Source organism: Alnus glutinosa, chromosome 7, assembly GCF_958979055.1.
Source record: "Alnus glutinosa chromosome 7, dhAlnGlut1.1, whole genome shotgun sequence".
Lineage (NCBI taxonomy): Eukaryota > Viridiplantae > Streptophyta > Magnoliopsida > Fagales > Betulaceae > Alnus > Alnus glutinosa.
This window is the reverse complement of record NC_084892.1, coordinates 27,309,491-27,333,591: the sequence shown is the minus strand read 5'-3', so window position 1 is coordinate 27,333,591 and position 24,101 is coordinate 27,309,491. Positions and strand designations below refer to the sequence as shown.

At 36.4% G+C, this 24,101-nt stretch overlaps 3 protein-coding genes across 3 annotated transcripts; 2 read left to right on the top strand and 1 right to left on the bottom strand.

The window, feature by feature from the left end:
* Positions 1–7,672: 7,672 nt before the first annotated feature.
* On the top strand, positions 7,673–9,147 carry LOC133874320 (uncharacterized). The gene has a single exon (XM_062312214.1). The coding sequence runs from the start codon at positions 7,796–7,798 to the stop codon at positions 9,101–9,103; it is 1,308 nt and encodes a 435-aa protein (XP_062168198.1). The 5' UTR covers positions 7,673–7,795; the 3' UTR covers positions 9,104–9,147.
* A 4,800-nt stretch (positions 9,148–13,947) lies between these two features.
* LOC133873675 (small ribosomal subunit protein bTHXc) lies at positions 13,948–14,676 on the bottom strand. The gene is made up of 3 exons (XM_062311417.1): positions 14,442–14,676; positions 14,299–14,363; positions 13,948–14,176 (listed from the first exon to the last, which is right to left on the bottom strand). Exons 1-3 carry the CDS (start codon positions 14,599–14,601, stop codon positions 14,051–14,053), a joined length of 351 nt encoding a protein of 116 aa, XP_062167401.1. The 5' UTR covers positions 14,602–14,676; the 3' UTR covers positions 13,948–14,050.
* Positions 14,677–20,469: 5,793 nt separating this feature from the next.
* Positions 20,470–22,532, top strand: LOC133873766 (uncharacterized). The gene is made up of 2 exons (XM_062311520.1): positions 20,470–21,399; positions 21,626–22,532. The coding sequence occupies exons 1-2, from the start codon at positions 20,825–20,827 to the stop codon at positions 22,338–22,340; spliced, it is 1,290 nt and encodes a 429-aa protein (XP_062167504.1). The 5' UTR covers positions 20,470–20,824; the 3' UTR covers positions 22,341–22,532.
* Positions 22,533–24,101: the final 1,569 nt, after the last annotated feature.

Genomic DNA, 24,101 nt, shown 5'->3' with positions numbered 1-24,101 from the left:
GGAACAACACTGTCCCTAGATCCTCTTTGTGGAATCAATTGTTTTTTCTGAGTATTGGTTTATGTGATATTGAAATTTTTGTTCATATCACACTTAACTGCCTTAAACTATTGTTTCTTAGCAAAAATATACTTCGTTAGTCAAAATCGTTAAGTAAGATGCAATATGCATTTTTTAGACAAAAATATACTCAAATAAAAAATACAAAATTTTAATCCAAATGATACTAAGAACATGTTTGACACGCAAAATGACTATTTTATCAAAAAATAATAATAACTATTATCGGGAATCGAAAAAGATGGAATGAAATAGTTATTACTATTCATTAGTTTCGTATACAGTGCAATACGCTAGTAAATAAAATTAGAATAATATTTGGTTTCCATCTTTTGTCTATTGATCTCTGGTCCATCTTTGTACAAGAGATTGGTAAATTTACCATTGAATCTGTGTAACCATCGTAGAATTATATTGTAATCTAAATTTCTTAAAATACTTTTAAAATACAATTCTAATTTATGTTCTTATGGATTTTTTTTTCCTTTTTTTTTTTTTAAACATAAACAAATATCATAAAATGCCTCATTGTCCCAATTATTATTCAAACTACTCCAATTAAACATAAACAACTCTCATTTGAACATTAGACGACTCCAAATGGTTGAAGTCGCTTTAGCTCATAAAGACCCTCTCTAACGTTTTGCCTGGTCAATAGTATTAATTATTGCTCACGTAATCATGAACTATAGACATGGGATGATTGGAAAAGGCGTGGAAATTCTTTATTTATTCATTATTAGTGTATAATAGTATAATTTTCATAATAGGTGAGTCGTTGGTGAAGGAGACTAATTTTAATAAATAATTGAAGACTAATAAAATCGATGACAGACCCAAGTCATTACAAGGCTTAAATTTTAGGATTAAATATATTTTTTGTCTCTGAATTTTGGAAACTTTATTTTTTAGTACTTAAATTTCAATTCACATCAAAGATGGTACCTCAATTTTTAAAAAAGACCAAATTAGTACCTCAGTCAAATTTTTCATCCAAAACTCTTGATTTTTTTTTTCTTTTTCTGCCATGGGGTGGCCGAACCACCCCCCGGCCACCCCCGGGGTGGCCCTATTCTTTTTCCTTTTTTTTTCCAATTTTTTTTTTGAAGTTTTTAATATTTTTTTAATTAATTTTTTAATATTTTTTTATATTACAACACGTGTCAAAGGGTTGAAACGTGGCGGGCCGTAAGTTTTTGAACGGAAAACTTAACTGAGGTACTAATTTGGTATTTTCTCAAAATTAAGGTACCATCTATGATATGAATTGAAACTCAAGTACTAAAAAATAAAGTTTCCAAAACTTAGGGACTAAAAATATATTTAACCTTAAATTTTAACCAATAAACAAAAACGAAACTTTCAGCATACGACTTTTAATATGCATGATTACCTCAGGCATACATGAAGCTGGATTACTATCCTCTCAAATTATGTGTTAGAATTTGAGAAAATTTGGACGAGTGATTGTGAGAGACCACTTATGGGATATATTTGACCAAATAAAAATTAAGTTATCTAACCACTTATTTGGTCATGTGAATCCTATAAGTGGTCTCTCACAATCACCTACCCGAATTATCTTAAAATTAAAAAAATAATTTGAGAGGACCTGACCCCATGAAACCTAAACATGACCCTCAAATTAATAGAAAAGTAATTAATTTTTGTAGGCATTAAACAATATACTAGCTATACACTTGTGCAGTTGGCACGCGAGTAGTTTTATATTGAAAAGATATGATAATAAATATAAGTGATTAATATAGTATAATTGAGTTCAAACGCATAAATAAGAAAATGACTGAAATTTTTTACAAACTAGTTTATAAAAAAAATTTTACAACTCACATATAAAAATGACATGTGTCCTTTAAACATGTGAGAAGCACATATTTTTTTTTTTTTATAAATACTATTAAAAAAATATGTGATTCTCACATGTCAAGGAACACATTTCAATTTTATGTGTAAGTTATAAGAAATTTCCTACAAATTGATTTGTAGGAAATTTCTATCCATAAGAAAATGATCCTGAAGATTGAAGAATAAGTCTACGTTGATTTTTATGGATTAATTTAGGCCTATAGTGGGGACAACAGAATAAGGAAATTAAAGAAAATAAGTAATTAATTAATTTCTATTTACCATTTTGTCCATGCATTGTCCGTACGATAATTTGGCACTATTCACCAGTTGACTACACAAAGGACAATCAATGGTGAGAGAAAGGGAAGATTTGATGATGAGTTTACTTTAATAAGGATGGGTGTAAAATTTTTATTTTACAGCAGTCAATTATAAGTTAATTCATAAAAAAAATAAAAATTACAATAAAAATACTATAAACCTAAAAATATCAAATCCATCCCCCTCTTAGCAGTCTCACTCTCTAAGGAAACTCCTGAGCCAATAGGCTGGAATTTGGTCGGGAAAGGGCATGATCCCAGCTGGCCAGCCGGGGAGTAGCCAGACCCAACTCTACTGGCTGGGGAGGGGCCAAATCTGGGCCGTCCAGGATTCGGCTGCTCTGGCCGTGGAAGGGCAAGATCCCGGCTAGCCGGCTGGGATCCGACTGTTTTGGATGAAGAACGGGTCGCCATGACGTGGCTGGAGGATTGGTCGTCGAATCCCTGGCCGGGGAGTGGCCAAATCCAGGCTGGCCGATCGGTGAGGGGCCAAATCCGGGCCGTCAAGGATTCGGTCATTTTAGTAACGGAGGGGCAAGATCCCAGCCGTTCTGGCCGGGGAAGGGCCAGATCCGGCCTGCCGATCGGAATCCGGCCTGCCGATCGGAATCCGGCCTGCCGACCGGAATCCGGCCGTTCTGGCCGGGGAACGACCAGATCTTGGCCAGTCGACTAGGATCTAACTATTTTGGACAGAGAATAGGTCGCTGTGACGTGACTGGAGGATTGGTCGTTGGCGGAATCTGGTGAAGATTTGGCGGTGGCCGTCAGCGGAATCCGGCGGCGGGTGGCTGAACAGACGGTGGGTTTAAAACTGATTGGGCTCTTTGAAAATGAAAAATATTGGGTGCTTTTCATGCATAGTGTATTTTAGTCTTTTAATGATGTGTCAACTCTTTCATAGATGCTGTAATACATCATTTTCATAATCCATCCTTATAGAATCGACTCTCTTTCTTGATATATACCAAGAACTTGGCCAAGCTGTTTGTGATGCAAATTAATTAAACTAAGAAATGACTCGATGAGCATTTAATTAGCTCCTAGACTAATATTACACTCCATAGCACTTCTTTCCTTTCCATAATAAATTTTCACCAATCTTTTATATATACTTGACTCATCTTTATCTCACTAAGAAACTCTAAACGTCATACTTTTGTCATACCTCCATACAATTTTATTTTTTTAAAAAAAAAATTATGCATTCAATCAGTATATATATATATATTTTTTTTTAATACAAATGTTAGTTTAATGGCTAATTTTTTTTTAAAAAAAATACATGAGAGAATGACAAGAATATGCTAAATAGGTGAATTTCGCCAATTCCTAATAATTCAAGTTTTTGAAGAACATACAGCTGACAATATAACTAGACCCCATTTTCTTTTCTTACGAAGTTCGATCTTTTTCAAAGTGAGTTATAGAAAATTTCTTCGAAGTTGATCTAAAGGTGATTAATTGTCAATATTACACCCGCATAATAAGATAATTATGGAATAAAAATGTATTCTCATTACCCTTTCAAAATACATGACGTTTTTAAGAGAATTTTGTCCCTTCCATCTTTAATCAATTTTAAAAATTGCGCATGAAAGAGTACTTAATATATGATATTTGGTAAAATTTTCACTCAGTAGAATTCAAAATGTAGGTATATTGACTTCCAAAGCATCCATATATATTGCTCAAACCAATCAAAGCCTTTAATTTGCTGCGTCTCTTACTTAATCAACCACGCTTTGTCTTTCAGGCTATGTGATAATTAATGGATTAGGACCCTACAATTTTTTTAAAATTATAAGTTCTTAAATTATGTGAATTTAGGTTGTTTCGTGCATCGAACAACATGAAAAATTCTACATATTAAAAATATGGCATGTTACCCATGAGATTTGAGTATATTTTCATCAGGTTCTTGCATTTTATGTTGTAGAAAAGTTTTAAACAAAAAACTATATTTTAGTTTAATAAATAAGAAGTCCCTTTAAAAGTGAAGAAAAAACTCTTTGGAAAGAAATGATTTTTGGTTGCCTATGTAACATGTCCAGGGGCGGAGCAAATTGAAAAAAAAAGTTTTGGGGGCCAAAATTAAAAAAAATAACAAAATTTGAGGTAAAATTTTTTTTTTTTTTTATTATTTTTTTTTTGGGAGAACCTTGGAGCTTGAGAGTGGCTTCGCCACTGAACATGTCATATCTTTAATATATAGGTAGTTAGTATTTTTTATGCCGTTCGATGTAAAAAAAGTTTGAATTCACATAATTTAAGAATCTACAATTTTTTTTTTTTTTTTAAAAAAAAATCGTAGAAAATCCTAATCTATAAGTAATGAACCCCATGCATATATATATATATATATCATCTGAAAGCAACACGGTATTGGGATTATGAAATACATGCACCAGGGGTAGAGATGGTACTATATATTAATTGAAATATATTTCTTCCTCCTTTAATATATATATATATTGGGAGTTTGGAAGACAAATTTGTCGAATAAAAACGACTCACGCGTGCAAATACTATTCGAAAAGAGAAGAAGAAATCAAAACATAAAACGAAAGAGGGAATATTTAAAGAATATTATTAGGCGACAAGTCTGCAACTACCCTGACATGTCCCTTGTCCCATTTGGTAAACGCTTAATTAATATCACAAGAAACTGCGACAACAAACAACACATGATTCATTCATTAATTTATTAATGCTAATATGACGTTGTTAAGTAATCGATCATATTTGAATACGTCGCCGGTGGCGGTTCGATCGGTCTATAATATTGTCCAGATTTTTGACTTTTACTCAACGCATACGTACGTTTCAAGCCATCATCTGAGTCTTTCTTCTCACTGCCATGCCATGAAATTTCCTCGATTCGGAGGGATATATATTTCTTCAGCTTGCAACCCTCGTGATCGATGGTCAAAAAGTTTACAAGGAATCGAAGGTGTGTTTGTTTACCATGTGCTTAGCCGTACGTAGCCGTACCTAATTGTCTATCTTAATCTCCACCGTCATGTTAGCTCGCTGCCGTGATTAGGGGCGGCCTGAGCTACAGTAGGGTTTAAGAGCACTAACAACAATTTTTTAAAATTTTTTAAAAAATTAAACCACTTTTTGTTTTCCTATTTAGATGCACTCCACGGTAGGTTCCTTTATCGTTTAAAGATTATTCAAATTAAATGTTAAGAGAAAAAAAGATGAAAGAGAAATAATTTAAATATTGTTTCAAATAAATATTAAATAAATGAAAGAGGAAAGAGAAATTTTTATATTAAAATAATGTTAAGGGAATCACTTTTACTTCTTTAGATGTAAGGTATAACTTTTGATTTTTTTAGGTGTTTCCTTAGTTTAAGAAACAAGAAAAAAATCTAATTCAAATGAATTTTTAAGAGTTTTTTTTTTACATATAAAAAAAAAATAAAATTTAGAAAAGCTGAATAAAGAGACGGGCATTGAAAGAAGCAAAAGTGAAGTCCAATGAAATACAACTCATAGAATTCTTTTGAAGTCCAAAATAAAAGTGGAAACGAAGAATCTATCGTATCCTCTAAATTGGGAAGGAGGAAATTTTTTTAACTTAGTCTATTAAATTGACATGTCACATTTTTAGTAGAGTAACTCTTCACCCCTATTTGTTACACCCATTAAGTAGCTTCTCATGTAAGCCACTAATAAAAAAAGAAATCACTTAAAATACGCCATGTTAGTTGGTGATAAATGAGTGTAGAGTAGCATTATGACACATTTTTATGCAAAATAGACATCTAGAACGGAATGACTATTCCTATTAAACAACTATGATGTTGTTTGGTTATATATACCTCATTCTTTTTCTTTTTTTTTTGAAAACGATTTCACCTCATTGTTAGGAATAACTAGTCTCATGCTAGCAGAGTAGCTACTCCTTAAGGAATGAAATGAGTTTTTCCCAAAAACCATTATTATTATTTTTTGCAAACCAATTCTTTTTTTTTAAAAAAAAATAGAAACAAAAAATCTAAAAACATTATATAGGTGGCCGACCACCACAAGCCTAGCAAAACCACGGGGGTGGTCGCACCACCCCCAAGTGTCATCAGGGATGGTGCAACCACCCCCGCGGTTCTGCTTTAGAGCATTAACAACAGATACCTAACTATTTTTCCTAAATTTATGAACAAAACTACTTTTTGTTTCTCTATTTAAAAACACTCCACAATAGCTTTTCTTAATTTTTCCCTACACCATTAAAATATTATGTTTTTAACTTTTACTTTAGAAGGAGAAAATATGTGAGAGGTGAGAGAATCGAGTTTATGATTATAATATTGATTAGGAATGCTACAGTGCTTCCCAATGCTTTAGGAACCTATAGGGAATCTGCTGTAAGTATTTTTTGTGATTTTTTTTTTTATTACATTTTTTCTATATTTAGGGAAGGGAACCACCTATAGGGTATTTACTACTAGCTAGTGCTCTTAGGGTGGCCATTTACCACCAAGGAATGTTTTTCAGTTTTTTTTTTTTTTTTTTTTTTAATTATTATTATTATTATTATTTTATTATATATATCTTGAGTGTTTTAGTAATTTTGATACAATCAAGTGAGAGCATATGTATCGTAGGCCAACTCAATACATTTTGAGGCCAAAGACGACAGGTTTAATCAATGCATTTTCTTTATTTTTAAACATTAATTAAATAATATTTATTTTAATATTAATAGAGAAAAATTTACTCATAGCCATGAATCTTTTATCACTTTTGCAATTAAGTATTCCAACTTTAAAAAGTATCAATTTAGAATATCTATCTTTCAATTGCAACCCTCCGTTAATTTTTTATTTTGCTAAATCCTATCAAAATTCTCAAAATACTATTATTTTTTCTTTTTTAACAATGAGTAATTCAAAGATTAATTGGCAGTGCCGCTTCCAGGGAAGGAGGGTGGGGGGAGGGTTTAGTTTACTTGCCCCTACCAAAAATCTTTTTTGGCCATTGGCTCCATACTCATAAGAACTTTTGGTTCTGTTCCTAACCGCGTCCGCAAAGCAGAATGAAAATATGGTGAGGTTTGGAGGAAAAATTTGTGCCAAGAACATGTAAATTAGTAAATGCACTCGTTCACGCATAGAAATACTATTGGCCGGATTAGAGAAAGAAGAAATAAAAACATCAGATGAAGAGATAAGATTATATATTAAGGGAGAAGTCTGCAATCTACCACGTCATGCCCCTTTTGGTAAACGCTTAATATCACAAGAAATTAAAACTTCGACAACAACACATGATTGATCCATTCATCATTAATATTTATTTTATTGCTAATATGGCATATATTAATTAATTTCCTAAATAATCATCTTTGAATACGTCATCCATGGCGGTACGGTCTATAATATTGTCGAGATTTTTGACTTTTACTCAACGCATATGTTGCAAGCTAGCCATTATCTGAGCTAGTCTTTCTTCTGATGGCCGTGAAATTTCCTCTGGAGCTATATTTCTTCTCCATGTAACTTCTTGTTTCAGCTTGCAACTCTCGTGATCGATAGATGGTCAAAAAGTCTACAACGAAGATGTTTGTTTTCCGTAGCCGTGCCAAATTGTCTATCTTAATCTCCGCCGTCACGCTCGCTGCCGTGATCCTTATGATCTACAGTACAGACAGTATCAACTACGAGATTTCCGCATGGTCTCTTGCGTTTGATGATCGCAGAGAAATTCCCAAGGTGTTACGTGATCACGAAAGAACTGATCATGGACGGTTGAGATCAAGTGTCGGTCACGTACATGTAGAGCTGCGTTCCATGCAAGAAGAGAGTGATCATGATCATGATCATGAAGTTGCCGATGAGAATTGGAATCTTCTAGTTCCTCCCGTCAATGTCGGAGAAGGAGAAAGAATTGCTTGGTTGCGGCAAAAGCTGCCGAAGTTTGAGATATTCAAGTCAAACAACATTACACGGCTGTTTCACGGTCGGGTTCTGGAGTTTTTCAACCGCGACTGCGAGGTTCGGTTCTTCATGACGTGGATTTCACCTGCGGGGTCGTTCGGACGGAGAGAGTTCTTGGCGATGGAGAGCCTTTTCAAGGCTCACCCACGTGGGTGTTTAATGATTCTCTCGAGAAGTATGGACTCTAGACGAGGGAACAGGATCATGAAACCGTTACATGACAGAGGGTTCAAAGTCAAAGCCGTGACTCCGGACTTGCCATTTCTGTTCAAGAACACGCCGGCAGAAGCTTGGTTTAACGAGATGAAGAGAGGGAAGAAGGATCCTGGTGAGATCCCATTAGCCCAGAATCTATCTAATTTGTTGAGGCTTGCAGTTCTGTACAAGTATGGAGGTGTTTACATGGATACAGATTTTATACTTTTAAAGCCTTTGTCGGGGATGAGGAACTCAATCGGAGCACAGAGCATGGATATGGAGTCGAAGAGCTGGACGAGGTTAAACAATGCAGTTCTTGTCTTTGACATGAATTATCCGCTTCTGCTCAGATTCATGGAGGAATTTGCGAGGACTTTTGATGGAAACAAGTGGGGTCATAACGGTCCATATCTGGTTTCCAGGGTGGTTGAGAGAGTAGGAAAGAGACCTGGTTATCACTTCGCCGTCTTGCCGCCGATGGCCTTCTACCCGGTGGATTGGAATAAGATCGGCAGGCTTTTCAAGAAGCCGAAAAACCGGGCAGAGTCAAGATGGGTGAGCGCCAAGCTGCTTCAGCTAAGCGGGGAGACTTATGGGATACACCTCTGGAACAGGCAAACAAGCAGATTAATAATCGAAGAGGGAAGCGTCATGGGAAGATTAATCTCAGATCACTGTGTCATTTGCAAACAGATATACAGTTCTTGATCAAAATTAAGTTCTAAACTTCTTCAATTTTCTTGGTTGGTATATATTTCTTGAATTAGCTCTGTTCACGGGCTGTGGATTTTCCTTTATTTATAATTTTTTTTTTTTGTTACTTCGATCTGACAAACATGTACATATATAAATACATGATGGGGATGTTTCCTATTATAATTTTTTTTTTTAATTGAGTAAGAAAAAAAATAGTAGTACTGAAGCTAAATGAAGATGAGAGAATGATTTATAAGCGAGACTCACAAATTAAGTGACCCCATTCAGGCAATTGTTAGAATGGTTTATAAGTGAGATACACAAATGTGAGTACTGATAGACAGGGGACGGTTAGCCGTCCCCTGTCGGGCACTTTCCACAAGAAAAGTGTTTTCTTTCGTTCTCTTTTTTTTTTAATAAAATACATTTTTTTTTGTGGAAAGTATCAGACAAGGGACGGCTAATGGTCATCTATCTATATTACTCCACAAAGGTATACCATATTCAGGCAATTACTGATGGGAAGAGGATCCGTGATGCTCATAATCTCATCCATTTCCCACTTCTTAACCGATGCGGGAGAAGCCCATTTCTTTTTCCTTCTAAAAATTAGGGTGAGAAATTGTAACGACCCACCCTCAATGACACAATATTGTCCGCTTTTTTTTGGCTCCCCATATCAGACTCCCCAGGAGGTCACCCATCCTGGGATTTCTCTCGCAGCGGCTCGCTTAACTGCGGAGTTCTGATAGGTTCATTGCCATCACGGCTTTAAAACGCGTTGTGTCATAAAGGGTGCATTTATACATATAAGCACATTCTCATTCCCAGGCGATGTGGGACGTCACAAAAATGGCACTACCCACAAAGGTACTATGTCTGCTAGAAGAGGACCCGTGATGCTTACAAATACAAATTCATCCACTCTCAATACCAAAAGAATTGGATAAGGAAAGAAATGACACTAAATCTGAATAAAAAGAATGCATTATAAACGGAACCCACAAAGGTAATTCATCGAGGCAATTGGTTGCAAGGTGTTCAACTTTTGACTAATTACAAGCTAATTAATATCAGAACTTTCTACCACAAATCATAATCCTAAGCCGTTTCAATTTCAACCTGCGTCTGAATCCTCTGCATCTCCATAACCCAAATCCCGGCAATCTCCTAAATGACTTTTTTCTCTTCAACACGCGGTTGCTGATTTTCAACTTCCTCCTACTCCCCCCAAAGTCAAGCTCTCCATCCACGAAGTCACCTTCTGAAGCAGACTTATTTTGACCGTTGGATCCAAACTGCTTGACGGGTTCCCATGGATTATGATCATATTCATGATCTGAATCACTGCCCCACAAAGGTATAGGTTTTATCATAGGCGAGGCACTGTAATCCTCAAAATGGGTTGCCAAACTAGTGTGTTCCATTTCAAACAATCTCCTCAAACATGTGCTTCCTCCTTTCATCAATCCTAACAAGCTGGTGCGTTTCCGGGATGATGAAGAGAAGGAAGCAGATGAAGAGGACACGGAAGAAGAAGATGATGAAGAGAAATACAAAGATTTCTGGTACTCTAAAATTCGCCTGATCCTTTCTTTTTGAGCTTCTTTGTGAATGAAGGGAGGGGCATCTTCATCGTTCTCTTCTGTTATCTCTGATATCGACATAGTCTAAAAGGACATGGATATACTGTTTATGTATAAACAGTAGAAGAACAGAGGAACGAAAGCCGGCTAAAACTCCCCAGAAGAAGCTGCTAAAGCCGGCCACGGAAAACACTATTTTCTTACAAGTCATTTTCAGGAAACTTTGGGGTTTTGCATTTGAAAAAAGATGGCAAATTAAAGATTAAAATAGTGAAAACTTACACAAGGAATTAACTGTCCTTTAAGAGACAAATATCTCTAAATATAATATATAATATAATAATTGAAACTAACTTTACAAACAAGCTAAACCAACAATTGTATGTATCAGTCTGGTTAATCTTGAGCCAATAAAAAAGTGATAAAATCACTTTTTTGAAATTAAAGGGGTGTTTTTAAAAATACACGATTTTAAATGTCAAACCATGATTTTAAAGATTGAATTCGATTTTACTAAATGCTTAACTACGTTTTCAAACCTCACGTTTTTAAATCACGGGGCTAATACGATGTTAAGCCTTTTAATATGCTATAAATTATCATAAAAGACATATCCAAGAAGACACAGGAGATCCAGGGAAGCCATGTAATCCTTTGTCGTGGTAACATGCTTGCAGAAATTCATTAGCAGATCTGGAAAAAACATCAAAAATGTCAGCTTGGGTGTAGATTGGGCAAAGCTGTAATCTCCGTACCTAAAACCTCTCTAGCTACATATCCAATGAAATGGGAGGATGCCTCACTAAGACTGCCATCCAGCATTATGGGTTAAGGTTCTCTGGATTAATTATTTGATTAAAGAAACAGCTATGTTCTCGGCGTGTGATACAACACTAGGGTTGTTCATGGCTTTAAATATTATGAACTACCTAACTTCTTGCAAATCTCTCCATTTGCCCTCAAATCTTCATGGCGGCTATCCATTTTTTCTTTTTTGCTTTTAAAAAGAGAAAGAAAGAGAGTCGGTTGAGTAGGTATTAGGATTCTCTCTAGTTCAGTTGAACTGGAGAGTATCCGGTTAGTTATAGGACATGGGTATTTTTGTAAAAAAATAATAATAATATAAAATAACAAAAATACCCCTGATGTAATAGCTAACTAGATACTCTCCGGTTCAACTGAACTGGAGAGAATCCATTTCTGTTGAGTGAGAGGTTAATATATATCATACGTAACTTCAAATAATCTTATACCCCCAAACCCATTCTTCGGTCATCCCTTCCTCCGTTTCATTTTGCCTTTGCTGCCATTGATACCAAGTTTGGTGGGTCTATCCACTTTGCCTCAGTTACATTGGATCCCCCTTGTGACCCAACTAATCAGTGAGAGACCTTTGCAGGCCTCTATGCAGTAAAATTAACCCAAGCACTACATTGTCAGCACCTTCTCCTCGAGGGAGATTCATTGTTACTTCTACTTGGCCTTTAAAAACCTTACATCACTATCGATTGGAGAATTGCTCATATTATTTATGATATTCTTAGTATCCTCAGCTCTTTTGACAGCTGGATTGCCACCAAGATTAATATGAGCACAAACTGCCATACTTATAACTCATCAGGCCGCTACCACCAGTTCAACTGACAGCTTTCCCACATATTTGTACTCCTAGCCGAATCTCTGTCTGGATAGTAGAAAAGACATCTCTTAATAGCTTTTTGTAGCATCTCCTTTTCAAGGGTCATGTATTTGATTTTTGGTTTTGTATTGTCTAGTTTTCTTGTTTATTTTCAATCCTATATATAAATTAAAATTGAAAAAAAGAAAAGAAAAAAAGAAAAGAAAAGGTGAATGCTTTCACTTTGATTAGCAAGAAACGACCCATCTATCAAGGTAAACGGTCGGTTGGTCACTGAAATTACAATTTTGCTAATTCTATTTTTCTTTTGTTAATAGCCTCTTTTTTTAAGGCATGTGGGCTCTCACTTTTGAGTCTTGCCTAATCACAATTTTTTTGGTTACAAAAAAAGATGAAAATTTTATGATTTTTTTTTTTTCTATAAACGTTATTAAGTATGTGTTATCACATCAAAAAGACTAAATAGGTTACAATAGAGTTCTCTAAAATTATTTATAAAAGCCCAATCTCGTTTAATAAAAATTTGATAAAAAATCAATATGAAATTTAACACTCACACACATCTTTATAATCCACCTACTACTAACTTTTTAAGATATCACAATTCAGTCCTAAATTTTAGATTTTAAGTGAATTGTCACAACACCCAAAACATTGTATTGGATCAACAACTTCCAGCATTGTAATTAACCAATAAAAGTGGTGCATTTTACATGTAGACACAACCACAGCCCCACGGGCTTCAAATAATAAAAGTGTTTGGAAGAGTATCATTGTAATAGGATTCAGAGGTCTTCTTGGTTCCAAGTCGCATCAAACACAGCAATTTGCATTGAAAAAAAAAAAAAAACCCATCTAATTGCGAGGACACATGTTTGTTCTCGCATATTATAAACCTGATGACAGAAATTTCACTAGGGAATAGAAATTTAAACTAATAATAACAATGATAATTAGACTTTAAAAAAAATAAGGAATAACTTTACAAAAGGATATCGAATTATACGCCGTTTTGAGATGAAGGTACTAAACTAGTAAACGTTTTAAACTGGGGTATCCATGTTTCCAAACGTTTCACTTAAAGGTACTCCGTTAAGATTTGCTATTAAATCTTGTCAAAATTTTTAAAATTCCATTTTTTTTTAAAAAGAAAATTATAAAAAGTTTCAAGAATTTAAGCATGGACATTTTTGCAAATTCAGTTCAATTCTGACTAATTTTTTTTTTTTTTTTTTTTTTTTTTTTTTCTAAAAAAAAATGGGTATTTTAGGTACTCGGTTAGAATTTGCTACGTTAGGATTTAATAGCAAATCTTAACCGAGTATCTTTAAGTGAGATGTTTGAAAACATGGATATTCTATTTTAAAATATTTGCTAGTTTAATACCCTTATCTCAAAGGGCGCATAATTCCATACCCTTTTACGAAGTTATCCCAAAAAATAACTACTTTAAAATAGTCTATACAAACAACAGCCCCTTTCGAATCAAATGAAACTTTTTTGCAATTTTTCTTAAAAATACTTACTCTATCAGAATCTTCTTCTTAACCATAGAAAAACTATAGATGAGTACCATAACCATTTTGGAAAAACAAAAAGCAAATTATAAATCATACAAGCAAGAGTAATAATAACACCAACGAACAACAACATTGAGCATTTTTGGGAGGTTCAGAAATCACAAAAAAGTACCAAGGAATTGAAAATCAGGTGCGATTATTAGCTGTTAAAACACTAGAAGGACTCATCAATGTCAATCTTGATAATCTGATCGTCCTCGAAACGGTCTTTCTTTGGTGGAGCCGGAGTAACCGGTGCCTTTGGTGGTCCTCTCCCTTTGTTCTTGTCCCGCGGCCTCGCCTAATTGCAATTCAACAAAGAAATTTAAAATAATTTATCAAAAAAAAAAAACACACACACACACACACAAATTTCATAGCAGGATAATACGAATAAGCGAAGATGAAATTGAAGAAGCTCACATTGCCAAAGGAGTGATTGAAGCGTTTTCCTCGAGCGGTTTTCCTATCGCCTCTGCCGCAGTACACTGAACAGGCAGAATGAGAAAATTAGGGCAAGACGCACACAAACAGACACACACACACAGAGATTAGTAATTGAGTACCTGAGGGGACTGTAGAAGGAGCTGTGGAAATTGAGAGAGAGGAGGGCGAAGAATAGGAGAAAGATTTGCCGAGGGATTCGGATTTAGAGAAAGAAATGCGAGAAGAGAGAGTGAGCGACTGGGAAGACATTGGAGGAGCTCCGAGTACGAGAGACGCCATGACTGAGAGGGAGAGAAATGAGAGAGAGATGGATAAGGTTTTAAGACGGCTCAGCGAATTTGGGCCTAGCTTTATGATATGGTCGAGCCTACGTAAACGGCCGGAAGGTCACGGCCGAGATTAGCCTTAAATAAAAGGTAGACAATGTCATGTTTAATGTGGGCTCTAGAAGTAATATCTGGGCTCCGCTTGGGCCAGACAAATCTAAATCCGACCCAAGAAGGCAGGCCCACAAAGTGAAGCACTTTTCCTCTTTTTTGGATTGTGCCGTGAATTTTGAAAAAGAGATTTTGCTATTTTGCATTGGAGAAAATTTTCTTTAAACTGGATTGAAAAAAATTTATTCAATTTAGTCTATAAAAATGATGTGTTATTTGAACAGCAGCTAGCAAGGCGTTACCGATGTTGGGGTGAGTTTTAATTCTTTATTTCTTTGACTTTAAAAATATAGGGGACGTTGGACTCGACTGGAGTGAACAAATTTTATTTATTTTTTATTTTTTTAAAAAAGAGAAGTAAATTTACGATACAAATATAAATAGAGCATATCTAATTGAAATTTTGATTAAGTATATAACCAATTAATAGTTAATTAATACAAGGAAAGTTATAAGTTAAGGCTACACTTAGTTTTGACAATGCTTTTTCGGTGGATTGTAAGGGCCGTAGCGGGGGCCTGATGCTGTTGTGGAAGTCGGAATTGAAGGTGAGTATACAGAATTACAGCAAAAGGCATATCAATGCTATAATTCATCCTCCGGGCGTTGGGGATCCATGGAAATTTACGGGGTTCTACGGACACCCCGAAATTGCAAAACGTTCGGAGGCCTGGTCCTTACTACGCTACCTGTCTCAAATGTTGCCTCTCCCTTGGCTTTGCATGGGTGATTTCAATGAAATCACCTCGAGAGAGGAATCTTCTAGTTTATCAATCCGCCCCCGAGGGCAGATGAGAGAATTCCAGAGGGTTTTGGAAGATTGTCAGTTATCTGATTTGGGTTATAGAGGCCCTCAGTTCACGTGGACAAATGATCGCCAGGTACATAATCTGACTTTGGAGAGGCTTGACAGGGCGGTTGCTAATGCAAGCTAGAACTCAATTTTTGGAGTTGTGGATGTCCAAGTTCTTCCTCGGTGCTTTTCTGATCACAATCCTCTCATGCTGACATGTTCTTCTAATGAGGTTAAATGGCAGAAATCCAGGCGATTCCGCTTCGAGGCTTGTTGGTTAAAACATCCGGAATACCCGAAGTTGATTAAACAAGTGTGGCAGGTGAAGGTCCAAGGGAGAGACAAATGGAGGGCTATTCAAGGAAAGCTTCATGTTTGTAAAAAATCAATCCAACAGTGAGTTAGGCGAACTGGAAATCAGGGAGAAGCTCAAATAAAAGAAAAATTAAATGAGCTACAGGATCTCCAACAAAGGGAAGACCCGACCATGGTGGAAGCTGAAACTAGACTGAAGAAAGACTTGCATGGCCTTCTTGAGCAGGAAGACTTGAAATGGCGGCAGAGGGCCAATGAGGAATGGCTGAGATATGGTGATCGCAACTCCAAATTTTTTCACGCATGTGCAACACAGCGTAGCAAGAGAAATCACATCCAACAGATTTTTGACAAGGAAGGGCGTCAGTGTGACACACAGGAGACTATTGAAGCTGCTTTCTTAGCCTATTTCCAGGAGCTATTTTTGGCTGAAGAAAACATTGAAGTGGAGCCGTGTATCAGATTTCTTGATAGTCGCGTGACTCCTATGATGAACCAGCGACTTACAACAGCAGTTACAGTGGAGGAAATCAACATTGCGCTAAACCAAATGGCTGCTTTAAAAGCCCCTGGTCTAGATGGATTTCCCGCTTGTTTCTACCAAAACAATTGGGGTACAGTGCATAAAGAGGTATGTGATGCAGTCACTATTTTTTTTCGAGCATGGTGTTCTGGATAGTAAACTTAATGCTACTTTTTTGGCCCTCATTCATAAAACAAGTAACCCTTCTAATGTCTCGGATTTTAGACCGATCAGCCTTTGTAATGTATTGTACAAGTTAATCTCCAAGATTCTGGCTAATAGGCTAAAGACTGTTTTGCCAGAAATTATTTCAGGAACACAAAATGCTTTTATACCAGGGCGCTTGATTACTGATAATATTCTTGCAGCCTATGAGACCATGCACCATATGCAAACTGGCATGTGGAGTAAGGTGGGATACATGGGGATTAAATTGGATATGAGCAAGGCATATGACAGGGTGGAATGGAGTTTTCTGGAGGTTGTTATGGGCAAACTGGGCTTTTCTGAGTAGTGGATTTCCTGGGTTATGACCTATGTTCGGTCTGTATCTTATTCAGTCCTAGTTAATGGGAATCCCGTGGGAGAGATAATTCCTTCGAGAGGGATTCGTCAGGGAGATCCTATCTCTCCTTACTTGTTTCTTCTTTGTGCGGAGGCTTTCGACTCCCTCCTTCATCATGCTGAACAACATGGGGTTATTTCTGGGGTTCCTACCTCTAAGAGGGGTTCTAGACTTAGCCATCTTCTTTTTGCTGATGACAGTCTTATTTTTTGTAAGGCTAATCAAGTGGAGTGGCGACGGTTTCTGCGACTCCTAGGCCTTTATGAAGAGGGGTCGAGTCAGAAAATTAACCTTCAAAAGACTGCTATCTTTTTTAGCCGAAACACAAGCTTGGAGAGAAGACAAGAAATCCTTGCACTCTCGGGGTTGTCTGAAACCCGTTGTGATACATACCTTGGGTTGCCTACCCTTGTGGGGAGATCGAGGATCCAGTCTTTCTCTAGAATAAAGGATAGAGTGTGGAAGCGTTTAAATGATTGGTAGGTCAGATTTTTATCACAGACAGGGAAGGAGATTTTATTGAAGGTAGTGGTTCAAGCCATTCCCACCTATTGCATGAGTGTTTTCCTCCTTCCGATCTCTTTATGCAAGGAGTTGAACCAAATGATGCAAAAAATTTGGTGGAACATGGCTAATGAATTGAAAATTCATTGAATGTGCTGGGAGAAGTTGGGCAAAGCTAAAACAGCTGGGGGTCTTGGTTTTAAGGATTTGATACTGTTTAATAAGGCCCTCTTAGCCAAGCAATGCTGGAGGTTGATCCAACATCCAAATTCTTTGACAGCTCAGATTCTCAAGGCCAAGTATTTTCCTCAATCATCTTTTTTGGAGTCCTCTCTTGGGAACAAGCCTTCTTTTGCTTGGCGCAACATATTTTCAGCTAAGGAGTTGGTGCAGCAAGGTTTGATTTGGAGAGTCGGGGATGGTAATTGCATTAAAGTGTGCGGTGATTGGTGGATTTCAAAACCTACTTCCTTCCTAGTGCAATCTTCCCCTAGATTACTTGCTAAAAATGCCTTGGTGTCTAACCTTATTGACAGGGATTTAAGGCGCTGGAATGTGGACCTTATCCATTCCATTTTTTCAGAAGAGGAAGCTCAACTCATTACTAGCATCTCGCTTTGTTCCACCTTCCCTCTGGATAGATTGGTTTGGCAAGGAACCTCTAATGGTGTCTTCTCAGTTCGTAGTGCTTACCACCTTGCAAAGGAGATACAGCAACGTACCTTTGGAGAATGCTCCCACCCGACTGATAATGGGGGAGTATGGAAGATCCTGTGGTCCTTGAAAGTCCCCAACTCTGTCAAGGTTTTCCTCTGGAGGGCTTGTCATAATTTATTACCTACAAAGGGAAACCTGTTCACTAGGAAGGTGGTGGATAACAACCTTTGCCCTGTGTGTCTTCTAGAGGAGGAGTCAGTTGTACGTCCATGCATTATGGGATTGCCCTGGTGCTCAAGATGTTTGGGATCTTGGTCCCATGTGTTTCCAGAAATGCTCTTTGTTGGTGGATAACTTTGCAATGCTTTTTGATCTTCTTTTTAACAGGTTGAACCAAGATCAGATGGCTCTCATGGCTACGATGGCAAGGAAGATTTGGTTTAGAAGGAATGCTCTTGTCTTTGAAGGCATTTTTGCTCACCCAAAATCCATTGTGGAAGAGGTCACCACGGCATGTGCGGATTTTAAACAGTTCAATTCTCCTCATCCCACTCGGCCATGTGATGCTGGGGATGTGAATGCAGTCACTTATTCTTCGCAACCTCCTCCCCGGCCAGCACATGGTCAAGATTAATTGGGATGCATCTATTCATAAGGTTTCGGCTTCTATTGGTTTTGAGTGTGTCGCATGGGATCATCTTAGCAATTTTTTGAGGGTGAAAGTTTCTTACCACCGGACAGTAGTGGATCCTAAGATGGCGGAAACAATGTCGGCACACCATGTGGTACTTTTTGCCAAAAAGGTTGGTTTTACTAATGTGATTTTTGAGGGGGATGCCCTTCAAGTTATCCAAGCTTTATGTGCAGCTCCTCCTTACCTACACAGTATTGGACATTTTGTTGAGAGCATGCATCAAGAATTGGAGTCTTTCCAATCTGCTTCTTTTGCTCATTGTCGTCGCGACGCAAATGGGGTGGCTCATTCTCTTGCACAAGAAGCTGTATCCAACCTTTTAGATACTAGGTGGCTTGAGTTCCCTCCTAGTTTCATATGTACTCAACTTTTTAGGGAGATTTGTAATCCCTAGACCTTTTTCCTTGAGGTCATTTCCTGCTGATTTTTGGCAATAATACAGAAGATTATGTTTCAAAAAAATTAAAAAAAAAAAAAAAAAAAAAACCATATACAGTAGCTGCCTACGCCACATGCATATAGATGAATCAAATTAAATTTTGATACAATTATAATGGAATAAGGTTATAAATTTTGGATGCACATTTGTACTTCCTCCCCCTTGTTCGTGAAACACATTGACTTCTCCCACATCCTTAAATACACAATTATTATTGGAATAGGATCCTCTAAAATTAAAAGACGTCGAAAGTCCCTATTTAACAATTATTATTTCATTTTGCTTTCATGATGTTAAAGGTATAAATAGGCGCAAAGGGCTCTATTAAATGGCTAAATATTATGACTTATAACTATACATCATTACTCCTAAATTGATTTAACGATGTAATAGGTGTAAATGTGCATCAAACTGCACTAAATGGCTGTCACTCAATAGGATTTAAAATTTTGCTTCCTTATCAAATTGCTCCGATCCTTTAATTAGTATAATTGCTGTTAGAGTTATTAATGAAAATTGTATAACGTAAATGTAAGAATACATCGTATTCAATAAAATAGTTACCTGTATACAGAAGTGTCACCTCAACTTAACACACATATACAAAAAAGTTAAAAAAATAAAAAAAAAAAAAAAAAAAAAGGGCAATGAAAGGGAGCATGGATACATTGGATAGGTGGCCAATCATCCATTGACCCCACTCGTTGAGTGGACTTGGGTGGGTCCCGACCCGGCCATGCCTTACGTGGATGGGTGGGTTGCCTCACCCATTCACCCATTCACCTTACTTGTGGGAGCACTTGGGTAATGCAACCCCGCCTCGCTTACGCCCTTTGTCGGATGGTGATCGAGTTGTCACGCACTCACCTTCCTTCTCTTTTGTTTTTGTTTCTGTTTTTGTTGTAATTAATGTGAAACTATTTTGTTGAGTATATATAACATGGTCTTACGTCTATGTGTCATAATTTTGCAAGAGAGCGATATATTTAATTAACAACATAGTATAGCTTAATTAAGGAGTAATTTGATCAATTTTAAATCCTTAACAAATAATTTAATAAAAGGTTAAACTCAGATACATCTCCTATATATATATATATATATATATATATATATATATATATATATATATATATATATATATATATATATATATATATATATATATATATATATTTCCCCATCCGGTCTACCATTTCAATGGTTTTCAGCTCCTTATCACAGAGCTTGAGTCAACATATCACCGGTCAGGTTCCTAATAATTTCTCCGAGCGTAAAGGTCCCCGCATATATACGTTCAATCACTATATATCCTCTTTAATATTTATAGCTGATGGATCATCCCTCTGATATACAACCTAATTGAATTCCGTCATGAATCTTGTTACTCCATATATGACTTCTATCGCACATGTTTTCAACGTTCAAGCCTACACCAACGCATGCAAAAACCATATAAATCAACTACGTACGCGCAGAGATTCTACAACAGAGCCTCCTGTTTGAGCCTGATCACTGTATTAATCTTCAAAGCCCTTCGTGTTCTTCATTTCCATATATATTCAACTCGAATTAATGAGTCTGATGAAAAGAATGTCTAAGAAGATGTTTGATTACCGGCTTCTTAGCCGCACCGCCAAATCGCCCATCTTCTCCACCATCTCATTTGTGGCTATATTCTTTCTCATCTACGCTGACAGCATCGTCTCCAATCTTTCCGGCAACCATCATGATCAAATTCTTGATCCGCATCAGACTCAGAAAAGAGAAGCACCAGCAATGGAGTCAGCTCTTAGTACTAGCACGGCGCCGTTGCTTCCCACGCAGGAAAAGGTTGATGGAGAGGAGGATTCCGAGACTCAGGATCCTCTTATTCCACCGGACAACATCTCAAGAGAAGAAAGACTGAATTGGTTCCGGAGAAAACTACCGGAGCTTGAGATACTCAAGTCAAACGACTTGTCGCAGAAGTTTCATGGCCGAGTTCTGGAGTTCTTCAACCATGGTTGTAGCGTTCAGTTCTACATGACATGGTTCTCGATGGCAAGGTCCTTCGGAAAAAGAGAATTCTTGGCCGTCGATACCCTTTTCAAAGTCCACCCTGAAGGCTGCTTGATGATCATATCAAACACCATGGACACCAAGAGCGGGTACTTACCGTTAAATCTCTGTTTTCCTTTAAGAGTTTAATTAAGCTGGAAATCAGTCATTTATTTATATTTTAATATTTTAGTATGTTAACAAAATATTTAATTAAAATAAGAAATAAATGAAAGAAACACTCAAGAACCATTGTTCTAATGCCATGTCATAGAATCATGATAAATCATTCGATAGAAAATGATAAATTTAATAATTTAATGTACAATCTAACAGGTACAGAATCTTAAAACCACTACTGGATCGCGGGTTCAAAGTCCTTGCAATCACACCGGACGTTCCGTTTCTGGTCAAGAACACACCGGCGGAAGGCTGGCTTGAAGATTTGAAGAGCGGGAGGAAGGACCCTGGATATATTCCATTGTTCAACAATCTCTCCAATCTTGTCAGACTCGCCATGTTATACAAGTACGGCGGCGTATACTTGGACACAGATTTCATAATTCTGAAAGACATCTCTGGGCTGAGAAATGCAGTCGGAGCACAGAGTAAGGATTCATCGACTGGAGCCTGGACGAGACTAAACGGAGCAGCCATGATCTTCGACATAAACCATCCGATTCTATTGGATTTCTTGCACGAATTTGCGTCAACTTTTAACGGAAACAAATGGGGTTTCAACGGGCCGTACTTGGTTTCAAGGGTTATTGAGAGGGTCGGAAATACACCCGGCTATAACATAACGGTGTTGCCGCCCAAGTCGTTCTATGCGGTCGACTGGAACGGGATAAACAGGCTTTTCCGGAAGCCGCACACCAAGGCGGAGTCGCAGTGGGTGGAGGACGTGGTGGCCGATCTGTACAGTGAGCAGACTTACGCATTACACTTGTGGAACAAGCGTAGCAAAGAGCAGAAAATCGAAGAAGGAAGCGTCATGGCAAGATTGATCTTGGAGCACTGTGTCATCTGCGAACACATATATGATTCTTAGAGGAAGAAATCAAATAGACGGCCAAGAAAAGTTCTAGAATCGATCCTATTATTTAAGCAAGCATGTATTATTGTTGTTTTTTTGCTTGAATAAGCTCTAAATTGCAGGGCTATGGAGTTCTATTGCTTTCCTAGGATGCAATATTCATTGGTTGTAAAATCATTTTTTTTAGCGTAAAAGATGTATTTGGTATATGTGGTTTAAAAATTTTATTTTTTAGTACTTCAGTTTCATTTCGCTTCACAAATGGTACCTGAGTTTTGGAAAAAGACTGACTTGGTACCTCCATCTATTTTTCCGTCCAAATTTTAACGGATTGTCACGTGTCAATTAATGAGGGTTGACGCGTGGCACAATATAAAAAAAATAAAGGAAAAAATAAAATTTAGTCCATCAAATTACCACCCTTTCTCTAAATAGCCTTCTAAACTACTAAGGCTTGCACTTTGCCCCCCAAACTACCAAAACTTTTAAAAAATGTCATTTTTAGCGAAATATCCCCATAATACCCCTGCCACGTGTCATTTTTCAAATAAAAAAAAACTAAAATTTTATTTCTTATTTTTATTTTTTTAAGAAAAAATCACAGAGAGAAAAATAGATATGAACATCAATGAACAAGCTCACGACCGTTGATTTTTCTGTCAAAAACCGATCGAAGTCTTCTACAACGATGATAGACTTGCTCGTCGTTTGCAATATTTTTTTTCAAAATAAAAATAAAAATAAAAAATAAAAAATAAATTTTATTTATTTTTTTAAATTTTTTTTCTAATTTTTCTAATTTTTTAAAATTTAAAATTTTTATTTTTTTAATTGAAAAATGACACGTGGTAGGGGCATTATGGGGATATTTTGCCAAAATAAACATTTTTCAAAGGTTTTGGTAGTTTGGGGAGCTAGAGTGCAATTCTTAGTAGTTTAGGGGACCATCCGGAGAAAGGGTGATAGTTTGGGGGGCTTAATTGTATTTTTTCCAAAAATAAAAATTTAAAATCTTTAAAAATTAGTTAAACAAAATTAAATTAATAAAACTTAAAAAAATATATTTTTTTAAAAAAAATTGGAGGGTTTTGGCTCTTGTGGGTGGCCGAACCACCCCTCAAGGGCCAAAATTGATGTTCCAATCTAGATATATATATATATATATATATTTCCTTTTCTTTTTGGCCCTTGGGGGTATTGGTTCGGCCCCCAAATTTTTTATTTTCTTTTTTATATTTTTTTTTCTAAATGCCATAGGGATGGCTCAGCCACCATTTTTTTTTTTTTTAAAAAAAGTTTTTTTAATTTTAATTTTTTAATTAATTTTTAAAGATTTTATATATATATATATATATATATATATATATATATATATATATATATATATATATATATATATATTGTGCCACCTGGCAGTACGTTAAAATTTGGACGAAAAAATAGACGGAGGTACCAAGTCAGTCTTTTCTCAATACCATATGTGAAGCGAAATGAAACTGAGGTACCAAAAAATAAAGTTTTTAAACTACACATACCAAATATGTCTTTAACCCTTTTTTTAAATATATATCTAGATATGGATTTACCTTCAATAAGGATAGGCTGTAAAACCTTTATTTTACAGTATTCAATTATAAGTTAACAACTCATAAAAAATCAAAATTACAACAAATATACTATAAACCTAAAAACACCAAATCCATCCCCCTCTCAGCACTCTCACTCTCTAAGGAAACTCCCGACCAAGTTTCCACGGCCAATAGGCCGGAATCCAGT

Bases quoted from the DNA above. Each gene is read 5' to 3' on its own strand.
- LOC133873675 (XM_062311417.1), bottom strand. From the start codon at position 14,601: ATGGCGTCTCTCGTACTCGGAGCTCCTCCAATGTCTTCCCAGTCGCTC. The intron at 14,364-14,441 runs GTACTCAATTAC...CTGCCTGTTCAG, and splicing joins TCCTTCTACAGTCCCCTCAG to TGTACTGCGGCAGAGGCGAT. The intron at 14,177-14,298 runs GTGAGCTTCTTC...AATTGCAATTAG, and splicing joins TCAATCACTCCTTTGGCAAT to GCGAGGCCGCGGGACAAGAA.
- LOC133874320 (XM_062312214.1), top strand. From the start codon at position 7,796: ATGGTCAAAAAGTCTACAACGAAGATGTTTGTTTTCCGTAGCCGTGCC.
- LOC133873766 (XM_062311520.1), top strand. From the start codon at position 20,825: ATGAGTCTGATGAAAAGAATGTCTAAGAAGATGTTTGATTACCGGCTT. The intron at 21,400-21,625 runs GTACTTACCGTT...ACAATCTAACAG, and splicing joins ACCATGGACACCAAGAGCGG to GTACAGAATCTTAAAACCAC.